This window comes from Eublepharis macularius, chromosome 8 (assembly GCF_028583425.1).
Source record: "Eublepharis macularius isolate TG4126 chromosome 8, MPM_Emac_v1.0, whole genome shotgun sequence".
Taxonomy (NCBI): Eukaryota; Metazoa; Chordata; class Lepidosauria; order Squamata; family Eublepharidae; genus Eublepharis; species Eublepharis macularius.
The window spans coordinates 97,513,275-97,528,180 of record NC_072797.1 but is presented as its reverse complement, the minus strand read 5'-3'; the positions used below and the strand labels follow the sequence as shown (position 1 = coordinate 97,528,180).

The following is a 14,906-nucleotide window of genomic DNA, read 5'->3' as shown; positions in this document are numbered from 1 at the left end:
AGAACCGCTCGAGGATCTTCTTCAGGGTCTTGTGGTGCCTCAGATGCCCGGCCCAAGCGTGCTCATGGGCCGTGCGGAGGACTTCTGTCCAGTAAGCTGCTGGCACCAGTAGCTGGCGGATCTCTCCCTGGCCGTTTGGGGCACGGGCTAGGCGGACCCACACCCCTCCTTGCTTCTCAATGCGGGGAAGCCGTTGGGACCTCCGCTCATCCTGCACTCGGTCCTCCTCACGAGCTGCTGTCTCCCGCAAGCGCTGTAAGGACTCATCTGCCCCTTGGGCCTCGCAGAAGGGGCGGTCGGCCGGAGGTCCCGCTGTGTCCTTGGCCCGCGGGCCTGCCCCTGGTCTGGTAGAGGGACCCTTGTCTGGGTTGGGAGCCTCCTCCACTTGCAGCGCTGGGGCCACCTGTGGGTTTGCCAGTCCCTCGGCTGCCTCCTTAAGTAGCCTGGAGAACCCTGGGGCATCTCTCCCCAGCAGCATAGGGAGCGGTAAGTGGGCTACCTTGGCAACTTCCAGGCGGCGGAGCGCTACCAGGTATTCCACTGTGATCCAGACCATAGGGTACGGCTGGGTGCGGCCCATCACGTCTGTCACTGGGACCCAGCGGTGCACTGGGGTGTCAGCTGGGATGAGTTGGGAACGAATTGCTGATACTGCGCTCCCTGAGTCCAATAGGGCTTGTAGGGTCTGCCGTCCTATTCTCACGGTGGCGCACAGACCCTGCACCGCCTTGCCGGCTGGTGGGTTAATTTCCCACGCAAATGCGCATACCACTGGTGGGGTGGCTGCAGGGGTGCAGGCTTGTATCTGGTTCTCCACCGCCTGCACTAGCTCCACTTGAGCTGCTTGGAAGGTTGCCTCCAGCTTCCTCCACATCTCGTCCAGGTGTGCCTCTAGCCATGGTCTGAGCTGTACCGTGGCGTTGGGGTGCATCCCCTCGCCTGGCGCCTGCGTTGGAACGACCTTCCCCGTACGGGCCACCAACTTGTCAGGGCTTGCCGCGGCTGCCGCTGGGCGTGGCACTGGGCAGTCTGCTCCTGACGTCACAGGGGGGCCAGGGACTCTGCAGGACCCTGCTCTGTGGAAGGAGGGGCGGTATACCTCACCCAGACTCCCTCTCAGTCCACTCGCTGGCCTGCTCAACCTGGCCTGCTTACCCTCTGTGTCCTCCATCTCCTCCTTCCAGAACTCTCCTCCAAGCCTCCACCCTTGCATCCTACTGCTCTCATTCCACATCATCACTCCTCGCTCACACCCACCACCTCAGAGCTCTTCTCAGCCACCCTTTAAAGGGCTTCCTATCTCCACCCCGCCCTCCTTCCAGGCTTGTTCCCTCTCCTGACCGGGCCCAGCTGTGCGTTCCCCCAGGTGTTTCCCTCCAACCACTAATCCCTTCTGGGCTCCTTTGCCTAGCTGGCAGGGTGGGGTTGAGTGTGAGCCATCCCCAGCTGAGGGCTCCTTGGCCTTGCTCACGAGGGGCTGCCTTAGCCAGCTTCCGTGCTGCCTGCTTGGCAATGCTGGGCGGGGCTACCCATCTCCTCCCGCAGAATGCCTGTGGCAGCCCCCCCTGTAGAGGCTTGGCTTCTAGCAACTCCTGAGCCAGGCTGCTGTCTTCTAGCCCTGGCGTGGCCATGGGCTGTCTCAAGCTGCTGCAGCAGGGGTAGCTGGCTGGGCTGCCAGGATCAGCCACAGCTGCACCATGTTGGCTGGCTACTGGGCTTCTCTGGCTGAGCTGATTAGGGAAGGTGGGCCCAGCTGCGGCCCCTTGGCTGGCTGCCCAGCTCTTCCCACCGAGTGCCCTCAGCAGCTCTACCCGGAGGGGCTGGCTTCTGAGCACCTCCTGAGTCAGGTTGCCATCTTCAAGCTGGGGTGGATGCTGGGGCGTGGCTCTGAGTTGCTGTGGCTGCTTCTCCCCCTTTGCAGGTAAGGGCCCTGCTTGGGCTGCTGCTGGGTCCCAATTCTTCCTGCCTCTGCCCTCTCCCTTTGGTGTAGGCAGGTTCTGGCCCTGGCTGCAGGCTGAGGTGGCAGGACTGCTGTCTCCTGGCTGCCTCCCCCTGCTTCCTCTTGTTGAGGCCGGGGGCTGTGCCTCAGACCCCGGACAGTTATACACCGAAGGAATCAGCAACAAGTCCCAGAAGCTTCCCCGCTATGAATAAAGATCCTCTTGCCTGCCTTTTACACCTCTTCTCTAGATTCTCAACATTTTCTACAATAATCTATAAGCAACCTGTTTACAGCTCATGTACCTAGACAGTTTTATCATCCCTTTCCAGAAAGGGGAAATCAAAACAAAAACCTAGTATACTGCAAGTGTCTTTGAACATTGACAGTGCAATCCTAAGAAGAGTTACACCCGTCTAAGATCATTGATTTCAGTGGGTCTGACTCTAGACTGGAGTAACTCTGCTTAGGATTGCACTATACGTTGTGCAGGAAATGGTGAATTCATGAGTACACTTGCACTCCCACTTTCTACTATCCATTTTCATCCATTTTCATGTGAAATGTCCTTAAGTGATCTTCAAGCATGCAGGCAGCCATCACACTGCTATCAAAAGGACTAAGCAAAGGTAATTACTGATAAACTTTACTGGATAATCATTATAATAAAGATAATCGCAATGAAACAACATCAGTACCTACGTAAATATATGCAATAGAAAAATTCAGTGGCACAACAGGGAATAAGTTTAATTAAAGGTATCCTATGAGTTCATGATACTTACAGAATCCTTATGTTCCATGCATTCCATTAAAATTTTAAATAGGTGACAGGACTGCTTTTGTCCCAAACTGAAGGTGTTCTGAATCATTAATAGTATTTCTTCCTTAAGCTGAGGGGTCAGGTCCCTGAGAGAGAAACGTGTACAAAGATCAATGCTTTAACCTAATCATTTTTAAACAAATGAACAGCAAACAGTGCAATGTTTCCCCCCTCCCTGCTTATTCCACCTATAAGTCAAAGTTTGTCCACGAAAGGATGAAGCACATTGTCTTGCAACTGTTAAACATGCTTAGCATTTAACTTAAATAGTTTACATATACAGGTTGTAGGAATACAGTCCAAATATTTGACTGACACTAAACAACAGATTGGCTAACAGTCTAATATAAGGCAAAGCCCAGAGGAACAAAGCCAAAAATCTTTTCTCCTTTCCCTGACTCGCAGCTGTTGACATATGCATCATGAGTGGAAGTGCAAAATCAGAGAGCAACATGGCAGGACAGGGAGAGTTACAGGAAATTTGTGAGTAGGGCAGACTTTATGAGTCAATGGCCATTTCCTGTCCCTTCTAAACTCATCCATGAAGGGGTTTTCTGAGAATAAAAGGATACTCTTAGAGATAAGATGTACACAGTGGAATTAGCCAACTTGGTTTTGACCATAAGCTAACTCCTATCACATAAGTCTCCCAGATTTCCCAAGCACATGTTCCCAGCATGCAGCTAATCAGTAGAAACTGTGAAACCGTTTTGTAAGCCACATTGGGGAAGTAGCATAAGAAACAATAGCATAAAGAGGTTTGTAAAGAAAACAAGGAACAAAATGAGAGCTTGGACTACTTTTTTCCCAGGTGATATCTAAAGTCTTATTATAACACTAAACACATAACACAAAGAAAAACAATTGCTATTTCACAGCTACAGCACCATTTAATCGGTGTTACTTTTTTTTAATACCCCAAGGAATATTTTTGCAAATGCTGGAACATGAGAATACTCACGTCATATCGGCCGTGTGCTTGTGTGTGAAAGCAAGGAGGTCAGCAGCTCTACCAGTTCCCTCACATACTACTACAGGGACAGCAGGTTTGTCCCTTACATATTCCCATACTGTCAGGATCTCATTTGGACCACCTTCCACCAGTAGCACAACTAAGGGCACTCCTTGTCCCATTCCTATTTCAAAACATACAGAGATAGTCACCAGCAGTACAGGGCATATTTCCTTAAATAGAGAACATAGTCCACGGCTGCTCCCATCAAGGGAGGGGGGGGGGAACGCAAGAAAAAATTCTGTGCTAACAATTTTTTTCTGGTAAGAAAGACTAAATATTCCAAGCTTCCTAATAAAAATCAAATATTGCAAGGATATTTCAGCTGAAGTGTTAACTAGAATGCCCTGACCTGGATAGCCCAGGTGAGCCTGATCAAGCCAGATCTCAGAAGCTAAGCAGGGTCTGCCTTGGTTAGTAATATGATGGGAGACCTTCAACAAAGGCCAGGGTTGCAAAGTCAGGCAATGGCAAACCACCTCTGTTAGTCTCTTGCCATGAAAACTCTTCCAGGAGTTGCCATGAGTCAGCTATTACTTGATAGTACTTTCCACCACAGTAACTAGAATACTACTAAAATTATTGCTGATGAAAATAGTAATATAAAATGGATAGCTAAAACAGGAATCAAATAACAGTGAAATTGGCCCTGTGCAGAAGACATACTTCATAGAAGGTCATGTGGAGAAGGAGAGTCAGACCTGCTTGCCTTTCCTATGATTTCCATGTGTTCATCATAACTTCTGAACAACGACAAGATGCATATGGACTGAACTTTGTAGATGGACAGAGTCTATCTACAGAAGCATACCGATTTTATAGCTGTAGGCTCTGTTCAGAGGTTACATGAATGCACAGGGCCAGCAAGTACAATTCTGATCTTCCCGTCACACATTAATTCTGAATAAGATACGTTTTCAGATAAGGGTATTGCAAAAGATGAGTGCCATGAAGATCCCTCCCTATGGTTTCTTATTAAAAGAGGCAAGCAAAAGTGAGGTTCATAGCTTTTAGCTATGGACCAGTTTGCCTCAGTCCACATAATCTGAATATGGCATGAGGCTGGATGAGTGGGCTGAACTGGCCCAGCCAATCGAAAGGGACATCAAGGGAAATATTCCAGCTGTCCTTCTGTGCAGCTAGCATTCACTGTGAAAATCAAATGCTGGACGGTTGGGTGGTGCTGTGAAGGATCGCCCCAGGTGCTGAGCAGCATCTCCGGAACCTGGTGAGTGCCTTGCAACCCATCAGGAAAGGCGGATGAAGCTGGGCGCCTCTCAGCACAGGAAGCTGTGCAGGCTGTGAAAAACAAGGCAGGTTTGGAGCCAGGGTGGACTTGCCAGGCGGGCACCCAAGAGGAATATATTGTGCAACCCACCCTCAAAATAGTCAACTTTAAGTGTTGATGAAGATCCGCTATTTAAAGAAAAGGTTAATGAAGAAACTAGACTAGTTGAACCCACATAATCTAGTCTGTCTTTACTGCCTCATGTCATATTTGGAGTGCTGGGGCAAGTAGTTTTAAACTGAGAACAGTCTTTTTAAAAAAGATTGGTCTTCATTGTAATGCAAAATAAACACACACATTTAAGCTAAAGTTTTCGTCTCTTTCAACCACAGAATATCTTAACCAGTCTTGGCGACAAATAATGTTTCATTACTAGTTATGGAAAGAGCTGCCACCAGCTCATGCAGATAAGAAAGAAGCACTATGAAAGGGTCAATATTAAAGAAGTTCTTCCTCTGCACTCTTCAGGGGCCCTTTGTGGAGATTTCCATTTCACCAAAATTTCCATTTCACTAAAATTGGCCCAGTTCCCTCTAAAGTGAACACAGGAAGTCTTAGAGCCAATGTCATGGTGGATTAGATCCATACATATGAGACAGGACAGGGATCACTTACAGACTGAAATGATTGAGAGATTTGCAATGCAGACTGGTAAGGTATGCACCATTCACTGATTTGCATTATGAAAAATATCTGTCACACTGAGGTCCCTGAGAGTGTTATTCCCTCCAGTGTTTTATTGATATTAATGTTTAGAAACAACAAACATCATTTCTCAGAGAAATATCTGTGAGATTTCTTACTGGATGAATTGAAAATGAGGATTACTTACTAGTATGGATCTTCTGAAGTGAAAGGTATTTCTCCAGATTCCTCCTGAGTTTCATCTCATTACCATACTTGCCCACTGTCCCATCATCAGCTAGTATGAAATGAGAATGCATACTGTTGAGAGTGCTCAGCTTGCTGAGAGGGTTGCTCAGAGTCTGATACAGGCAGACTACCTAAGGAGAATCAAAGTAAAAAGCAATCCTTCCAGAACAAACAAATCCCAAAGCAGCTTATATGTTTGGTGGAGAGGACAATAGAGATCCCTGCTATCCATACTTGTTGCTTATCCACTTTAAGTTGTATAGCTATAATGTTCTCTGTCGTTTGCACTCCATAGAACTTGTATATAATGGGAAACTTTGCTGAAACTGAGATTTTGTTGACTGGCAGGAATGGGAGCCTTTCAGTATAGTTTGCAATGCATAGTACCCGTGTTCACGTACAGAGAAAGAACTTGCTGCCTTCATGAAAACTTGTCCTATGCAAACTAACTGTTGGATTGGGGTGAAGGTGTTTTCAAAATAAAAACAAAACAAAGAGAATTCATCAACTCACATCGTTCCCGATGAGGTCCCTATGGTTCTCAATGACACCCCAGGGAGGGATTCCAACAGCCCAGATCTTTCTTAAATACTGAGAAGCGTGAACTTTCAGTGCATCACCCACATGCTTGGATACTCCTAAACAAATAGTATAACACAATTGGTATTTTGCCATGGCAACTTATTGCAAAAGGGAAAATACACATTACAAAATCCTCATGTTCTCCACATAGCAAATTAATAGACATAGTCTAGAGAGCTTCTGTAGCATAGTGGTTGGGTTGTGAATCAGCACTCTGCTTGTTCAACTCCCACTAAGAGCTCAGCAGGTGGCCTTGGGTAAGCCACTGTTCTCAGCCCCAGCTCCCCAGCTGTACTGGGAGGATAATAACAACACTGACTTTGTTCACCACGCTGAGTGGGCATTAATCCATCCATCCATCCATCCATATAAGCACATTATTATTGTTGTTGTTGTTGTTGTTATAAAATCCATGCTCAGAACAATTTGCAGGCATGCACATGTCCAATTTGGATTAGGACCATAAAACATGGAAATAAGAACTTAATCTTTCTACTGCAGAATTTTTCCAACCAGAAATGGCTCCAGGAAGTTATTTGCCCCACTGGAGAAACTTTAATGGGAAGTCTAAACCTGCCACCTACTCAGTGGCGAGCTTTTCCTCTGTCTAGTGCCATTCATTAATAAAAAGCTGAGATAAATTCTCTTGGAAGGAAAATATAGAAGCAGCACTATAGACACAGTCCCCTCACCACACTTCCGTTTTGATATAAAATTTGGATTCTCCTTCTGCTTTTCATGATTAGAGCAAACCCAGGTTTCACAAAACCGCTGGCTCTGCTTGTATATGGACTGTGGGGGCAGTGGGAGAGTGTTTCCAGGGATACTTTACAGGAGGCAATGTCATTGCACTATTCTCTAATTAGTATATTTGGGTACACACACATCTAGATGGTGTGTGCGCACACTGAATATTCAGAGTTTATTTTATTTATTTTATTTATATTTCAATTTATATACCGCCCATCCCAGGGGCTCTGGGCGGTGAACAGTTTAAAATCGATAAAAACAAAAAACAACAATACTAAAATCAATATACAAAACAATAATGAAATAAATTAACCAAGTGCAATGGTGGGGAGAACCCTCCCCCACCCCAAAGGTGCGATCAAGAAACAGAATAGTCAATATATTTGTAAACATACATGGCACAATATATGTGTAAATGGCCATTATATGTGTAAATATACAATAACTAAAGTACACAGTCAACATCTTGTAACGTGCTCCTCATTGTACAAGATGAAAAAATATAATACATTTTTAAAAAACACTATACCAGTATTGATGCCTTCTGTTAGTATCCATGCCCCTGTAGTCTCAGCAGCTTTGACCAAGCCTTTGCTGAAAAGCTGCTTAAGCTTAGATGGAAGTTTGAAGTTTTGGATACCACCATGAACAGAAATTACCAGTTTTGGCAATTCCATCTGCCATTCTTTCACCATCAGTTGCAGCAGCTGATCCAACTTGGTATCATAAGAAGTTCTGATATACTGGGGGGGGGGGGGAAATATAGTTGTGTTTTTTTAGAACATATATAATGTACTAGCCCGTTCACTCCACCACTGTGATAGTTTTTCCCTCCAAAACCAATGAGGTTATTTGCTGGGGCTGGGAAGCCTCTGGTAGCATGTATCTGGGTGTGACTTGGAATTCCTTTTGCCCCACGCTATATAGATATAGATATATAGAGATATATAGAGATATCTCTATCTATCTATCTATCTATCTATCTATCTATCTATCTATCTATCTATCTATCTATCTATCTATCTATCTATCTATCTATCTATCTATCTATCTATCTATCTATCTATCTATCTATCTATCTATCTATCTATCTATCTATAGATATAGATATAGATATAGATATAGATATAGATATAGATATAGATATAGATATAGATATAGATATAGATATAGATATAGATATAGATATAGATATAGATATAGATAGGGCTGAGATATAAGCCAGCTATATATATATAGCTGGCTTATATCTCAGCCCAAAATAAAGTAGGGGGAAAGCAGAAGTCCATGTCGTCTTTAAAATAAAATGGTACTAGAGGCTAAAATAAAGTTCATAAAGATAAAAGTAGGTTTATTCAGTAGGTAGAGTTGATATATAAGTAGGCAGGGAAAGGAAAGCTGAGGTAAATTTTGTTTGTTGAACAGAATACTTCACAAGCATTAGGCACAATAGTCTTCTTAAAGCTTAACTTCAGTTGTTACAGATCTTAGAATTGAGAAGTTGGTAGTTTCAGATTTAAGTTACTTAAACAAAATTCCTTCATAGATTTCTCTTCACAGCTTAGGTGTTCTGTCTTCAACACGGCACTTTTTTCCCTTTTACTCCAGACCCAGGGTACTCCACAGAGCCAAAAAACCCTTTCCAGACACTGGGCAGGAATTATTCTTCTATTAAAAACATAACCCTGTTCTCTTGGTTGAAGGGGAGTCTTCTTTTACTACCGACTTTCTCAGCCAACCCCACGATCCTAGTTCTATCTTGTCTCAGTAAAATTAGTGCTGGCTTTCCCATTTTAGTTCATCAACTAAAAGTTTTTCATCAACCTTAAGCTATCCCTGTTAGGCAAACTTTTCTTTTCCTCACACGGAGGATTCTCAGAGCCAAGATACAAGTGACACCTGACACAGGTTGGACATTTGTCAGCTTCCCTCAAGTTTTGATGGGAAATGTAGGCATCCTGGTCTTGCAGCTTGACTCTCCATTTCATTGAAGTTTACAGAGTGGCAGTCTATGGGAGGGAGAACATGCAGTCGAGAGGGGAGTGCAGGCGTTGCGCTCTGACCGGGTGCCCCCCTTCTCCTCCACTGTGTGTGTGTGCGGGGGTGGGGGGGTGTTCTGTAAACTTCAATTAAATGGAGAGCTAAGCTGTAAGACCAGGATGCCTACATTTCCCATCAAAACTTGAGCGAAGCTGACAAGTGTCCAACCTGTGTCAGGCGTCACTTGTAGCTTGGCTCTCAGTCTGACCCTCCCTGGTCAGATTCCAAGCTTCAACTCTCTCCTGACAATCCTGTCAGCACCATTTTTTTTACCTTCTTCCTGGCCAATCACAGAGAGGGAGGAGTAGCATGTCAATCACCCTCCCTTCCAGCAGTTGCTTTTTAACCCTTTACCTTCCATTATCTGAATGCAGCATTTTGTAATCCTTGTATTTAAAACCTATTCCATCACAACAAACATTGAAAGAAGATAGCATATCAGTACTTTCTCAGAGAAATAACCTAGTATCTTAGTTCTAATCTCTTCAATTTGCCGCAAGTTCTGATAATTCTTGTAACAACTTCATATATGTCTACACAGAAGTAAGTACTCCCAAATCTGCATGCATAAGATTACAGCCTTTGACATTTGCCCTCAAAAATTCCCAGTGGCATAAAACTACCAGTTTCAAAGTCCATATTTAAAATAAGCACTTAACTATATATGACAGAGGTAAATCCATCAATGCCAAACTGAGAGAATATTAATTTCAAGGAATACTCCATCTGTAGTGCTTGATTAATCTCTTGATGTTGCTATCGCTGAATTGGTCAAGTTATGCAGCAACTGTTAAAATCTCATTTAAAATGTCTACAAACCTTGGCATGGTAGGTATGATCGCCATCTTGGAAATTGATAGTACCAAATGTATCCGTTGGACTTGTCTTTGTGTGCTTTTGGACAGACCATTCCTCTGTCTCCTTCACAGACTGACAGGCAAGCCAACTACAATCTATCTCAGGATGGTCACCAATCAGCCGTCCACAGCAACATCTCAAATAAAACAGATGATTACTTAGTCATAATAAGTATCCATTTAATAAATGCTATTCATCTTGGAATACTGAGTAGGTCACATTAATGTTTACTGAATTATGCTGTTATACTTGCCTCAACTTTTTCAGAAATTCAAGTAATCCAATGGTTTTCCTAATGTCTTGAGATGCTTGCAAGTCTTTTAAAAATTATAACCAGCTTGTATTAACATTCTATTTAATATACTTTATAAATCACCCATTTGCTTCATAAGAAACTTATCTTAATCTTTGTGGTATTTGCCAGAGTATTAATCACACAGAAACTTACAACAATGCCACTACCATCAACATGGCATGCTAGAATCTGGGACAATGAGAGGCAAATTCTTTTTTACAATGTTTGGTATTAATTCCTGGTGATTACAGAAAATTCTTTCCAAACCATGCCACTACTGTTCCAGTATAGGGACATACCTACAGCTATCAATTATGATGAAAGAAGATAGAACTGAGGAGGGGGAGGGGGACTGATTTATGAATGCTATGGCCAGTTACAGAGGGAACAGAAAGTAATTGACTAAACTATCAAACAAAGGAACAAAAGGAAATTTGTAGTGGAAGCAAGACCTCTGTTGAATGGATCATACTAAACATACAGTAGCATCTTTTGGCTCTGGGAAGAGGCATTGCTGGATTTCTATGAGGCATGTAAGTGCTTTGAGCAAAGCCAGTTGTATTTCCACATGGGGAAAGGGATCAAGAGCAGAACAATGGATCCCTTGTGGGCATTTTGTTCCAAGTATTGTATATTGTTAAACCTATTAAGCCTTATTCTCTACAACCTTTCCCCCCATTCCCCACCTTGTCACCTCTCCCTTAATTAAATAACCTTATGGTAAAACAATTGTATTACATAATTTTTTTAAAAGCATCAATAAATGTAAACTTGTTTTTAATCTACCATGTTCAGACTAAGTTTAAAAAATAGACAAACAGAGCAATCGTCGTAAGCAGTGTTACTCCTGTCTAAGCCCTGTCTAGACCAGAGTAATTCTTCTTAGGATTGTGCTGAAAAGGTGAGAACTTTTCCAGTATATACACAAGGTCAAGTCCTGACCTGGATAGTTCAGATGAGCCTGACAGATCTCAGAAGCTAAGCAGGGTTGGCCTTGGTTAGTAATTGGATGGGAGACTTCCAACAAAGACCAAGGTTGCAGAGGCAGGCCATGGCAAACCACCTCGGTTTGTCTCTTGTCATGAAAACCCCATCAGGGATAGCCATACGTCAACTATGACTTGAGGGCACTCTCTACCACCACACAAGGACAAAGGGTGGTAAAATGTAGAAATCTTTAAACTCTCACAACCATTCCTTTAGAAAGGTCAGATGTTACTCTTATTCTCAAACAGGGCCAAACTCTTCTTATACACTATAGTAAGTCCTGTCCTCCAGAGCTAGTTTTATTTTACTGTCCAAGATGATGTTGCAAAAAAGACAGGGTCGAGTGTTTGAAAAAGTTATCTTCACCTGGCATGGTCCAAACAATGGCACACCAGATCACTTTGGCCGCTTCCACACACTCCATTTTTTCTGGTTTTCCCTGTCCCAAAGCTGCATCTTCCTGATCCACTTCAAGAACTCACCTTCCACATGCATCATCCTCATGCATGTTTTGTGGGTGTTTGTCACGAAAAAAAGGCCCCAAAGCAGAAAACACATTCTTTATCTGCACCTTGTCACAAATGACGGTGCATTCCAGCCCAAATTTCCTTTTTGTTTTGTTTTGAGTGTATGTGGGATTACACTATACCGTTGTCCTGTTTTTCAGCTTCTTTAGAAACTGGGCATGTGTAGTACTCCTTCTCTACTGTTGACTTCCCGCTCAAAGTTTAAAATGCAAAAATGTTTAATAAACACAACAGTAGAGCAGCGTAATCATGTGATTCCATATCCTACTATATAAAAAGCAAACTGTGTTCCCCACCACTCACTCCTTATCCCTGCGGAGGCACAGTGCACAGGGATAAGAAGCGAGTTGTGGTGGCGAGGTCCTCCCAAAGTCCCACAGCAACGGAGGCGGGGCTCCCCATTGCCTCTGCAGGGCCTTGGAAAGGCCATGCACAAGCCAAGTGGCAGCCAAGGGGTCAGAGGAGGAGGAGGGAGCCCCCACTCTCTTCCCTGACTTCTTGACTGACGCCACAGGGAGATGTGGGGGGAGCGCTGCTAGGGCCCATTGTATTTTCCCAAATCACGGGCCTTATTGTTAGTTCAAAATAAAATCAGAAATGGCATTCTGTTCTCAATGTTGGTCCTAAACTGATACTCTGATTGCTGAGTGATCCAATGTAGCAAGGACTGCAGTATGATTCCCTTTGTATACATAGATATCACAATAGCGTAAGGACCATTTAAAAAAATAAAAAAGGGGGGGAATTATACAATCGCGCATGCAAGCCAGACGCATTTGTGGGAGGGGTAATGGCAAGAGGAGGGGTTGGAGATTTGTGGGAGGGCACTTCAAAAGGGCAAAAAAGCCTCCACATGCATGAATACAGTAATAATTGTGTGGGGAAAGTGTCATCAAAAATGAAAACGGAATAAAACAGAAACAAAAAACGCTTAAAAATTGGGATCATCATGACCTGTTTGCACATGGGAAACGATGACATGTGTAACGAGTGAGATAACCTGCCAGAGTTCCAGAGATGGTAGGCCATCTCACTAAGGATGTGTGGAAGCAACTTTTTTTGGGCGGCACCCAATGCCCGTTCTCCACCCAAGGTACCAAGACATGTTTTATTAAAGCATTGGCAGCACTGCTGGGGCTCAGCTCACTTCTAGTAAGCTGACCAAGTAGAAACCATCTCTACTCCCTGTTCCCTTTTTGTCACTACACACCAAATGCTTCAGAGTTTGGGCAACCAGGGCAAAATAATTGCCTATCCTTAAGCTTGAGGGTTGGCCTGGCCTGGCTAGAAGAGCAGTGGCTTCTGCATGCTGTTAGGAAGGTGGATGGATGTGAATGTATGGATTTTCTTAGGTTTTTTATTTAAAAAGTGCATGCTATAGCATCATTTTTTAATATACTGCTATTGAAACCTGTGAGAGAAAAGAAACAATAATAATATTTAAGAATGTGGCCATCACCACTTGGATAGTAAACCTGCAAGTAGATTACTGAAATATATACAGTGGATTTACTAATAAGTAATGCTTATATAAATATTGCAAACTTAATATTTTAGAAAATACAACCTGAAACTTACCGAATTAAGTTCTGGCAGACTTGGCATCCCGCAGGACATCTAAGTGTGGGGGAAAGTATCACATAAATATAGCAATGTTTTCTACAATGATTTTGTTAATAAAATATATACTGCTTAGCAACAATATCTGAAAAGGTGGTACTGGCTATAGATACATTACCGATCTGTTTGGAGCATTTGTGTACCTATCCAAAGTTCTTCATACAGTAGTGGGTTCCTTACCCACTGAAAAGATTATTTGCAGTGTTTGGGCAAAGGAACAGAAAAGTATGGCCAGTAGTCTTACAAACAACTGATGTCCCAGCTATATACATGTATAGTTCTAGTCCACAGATGACCACACATGCATCCCCAGCTACTAAATTAATTTTGGATTTTTTCTTAATTCTGTGCAGCATCCTTCCATATACCAAAGTATCTTACTTTCATGCACAGATTGCCCTTGCTAAACAGGGGTGTCTGGCTCCAAGTCATTAAGCAGTCTGCTGCACAATCATCTATTGTTTAAATTACATCAGTCACTTGGAACAGATTTGTGTATTTTCATGCTTGAGTAATTCAGTATTACAGACTGGATCACACTTCTCTTTCAATGTCTCGTTCTTCAGGAGTACTATTCTATAAAAGTATTTTATAAAGGGTATTATAACAGAATGGTTCAGGAAGGCATTGTATAAAGGGAAAGGGACTGTGTTGAATATAGCACTCTGTATAGGACATACTATCTGTTTGATCCACATATTATCCTGTTAGCATTATATTATTTTCTACCAATGTAATTACAACTTTTCTGCATTGCATCTGCACTCTGTATCATGTCTAATATGCTGTGCTTATTCAGATTTCTGAAATCCTTATCCTAGTACATTACTTATTAGATGTCTATCATTCCTGATCATTTCAGATGGGTAGCCATACAATGTCTGCAGTAGAATCACAGGATTTGAATATAATGGCATTAGAGACCAACAAGATATTCAGGGTATAAGCTTTCAAGAGTCAAAGCTCTCTTCTTCATACTAGTAAAGAGTCCAGTAGCATCTTTAAGACTAACCAACTTTACTATAGCATAAGCTTTTCAAGAGCCACAGCTCTCTTTGTTGTTGCATCTGACGAGGAGAGCTGGGGATCTTGTTGCATCTGACAAGAGAGCTGGGGCTTTGCTACAATAAAGTTGGTTAGTCCTAAAGGTGCTACTGGACTCTTGACTATTCTTCATACTGTAATTTGCTTTAAGTCTCAGTGAGAAAGGTGGACTATAAATATATATAACTATAACTGCTTGCCTTGCTTTTAGCGTGTTCCAAATTAGAATATGACTGTAGTTTGTTTAAAAAAATTGTGTTTTCAGCAG

The 14,906-nt window shown here is 43.1% G+C and overlaps 1 protein-coding gene across 1 annotated transcript in view; it reads right to left on the bottom strand.

Annotated features, from left to right (window-relative positions):
* Positions 1–14,906, bottom strand: part of TRPM6 (transient receptor potential cation channel subfamily M member 6) — a 104,712-nt gene that overhangs the window by 84,121 nt on the left and 5,685 nt on the right. The window contains exons 3-9 of the mRNA XM_054986516.1: positions 13,553–13,591; positions 10,127–10,301; positions 7,797–8,010; positions 6,449–6,573; positions 5,895–6,066; positions 3,724–3,898; positions 2,725–2,848 (exon numbers count right to left, since the gene is read on the bottom strand). Coding sequence (XP_054842491.1) covers positions 2,725–2,848; positions 3,724–3,898; positions 5,895–6,066; positions 6,449–6,573; positions 7,797–8,010; positions 10,127–10,301; positions 13,553–13,591 — 1,024 coding nt within the window. The remainder of the gene's footprint in view (positions 1–2,724; positions 2,849–3,723; positions 3,899–5,894; positions 6,067–6,448; positions 6,574–7,796; positions 8,011–10,126; positions 10,302–13,552; positions 13,592–14,906) is intronic.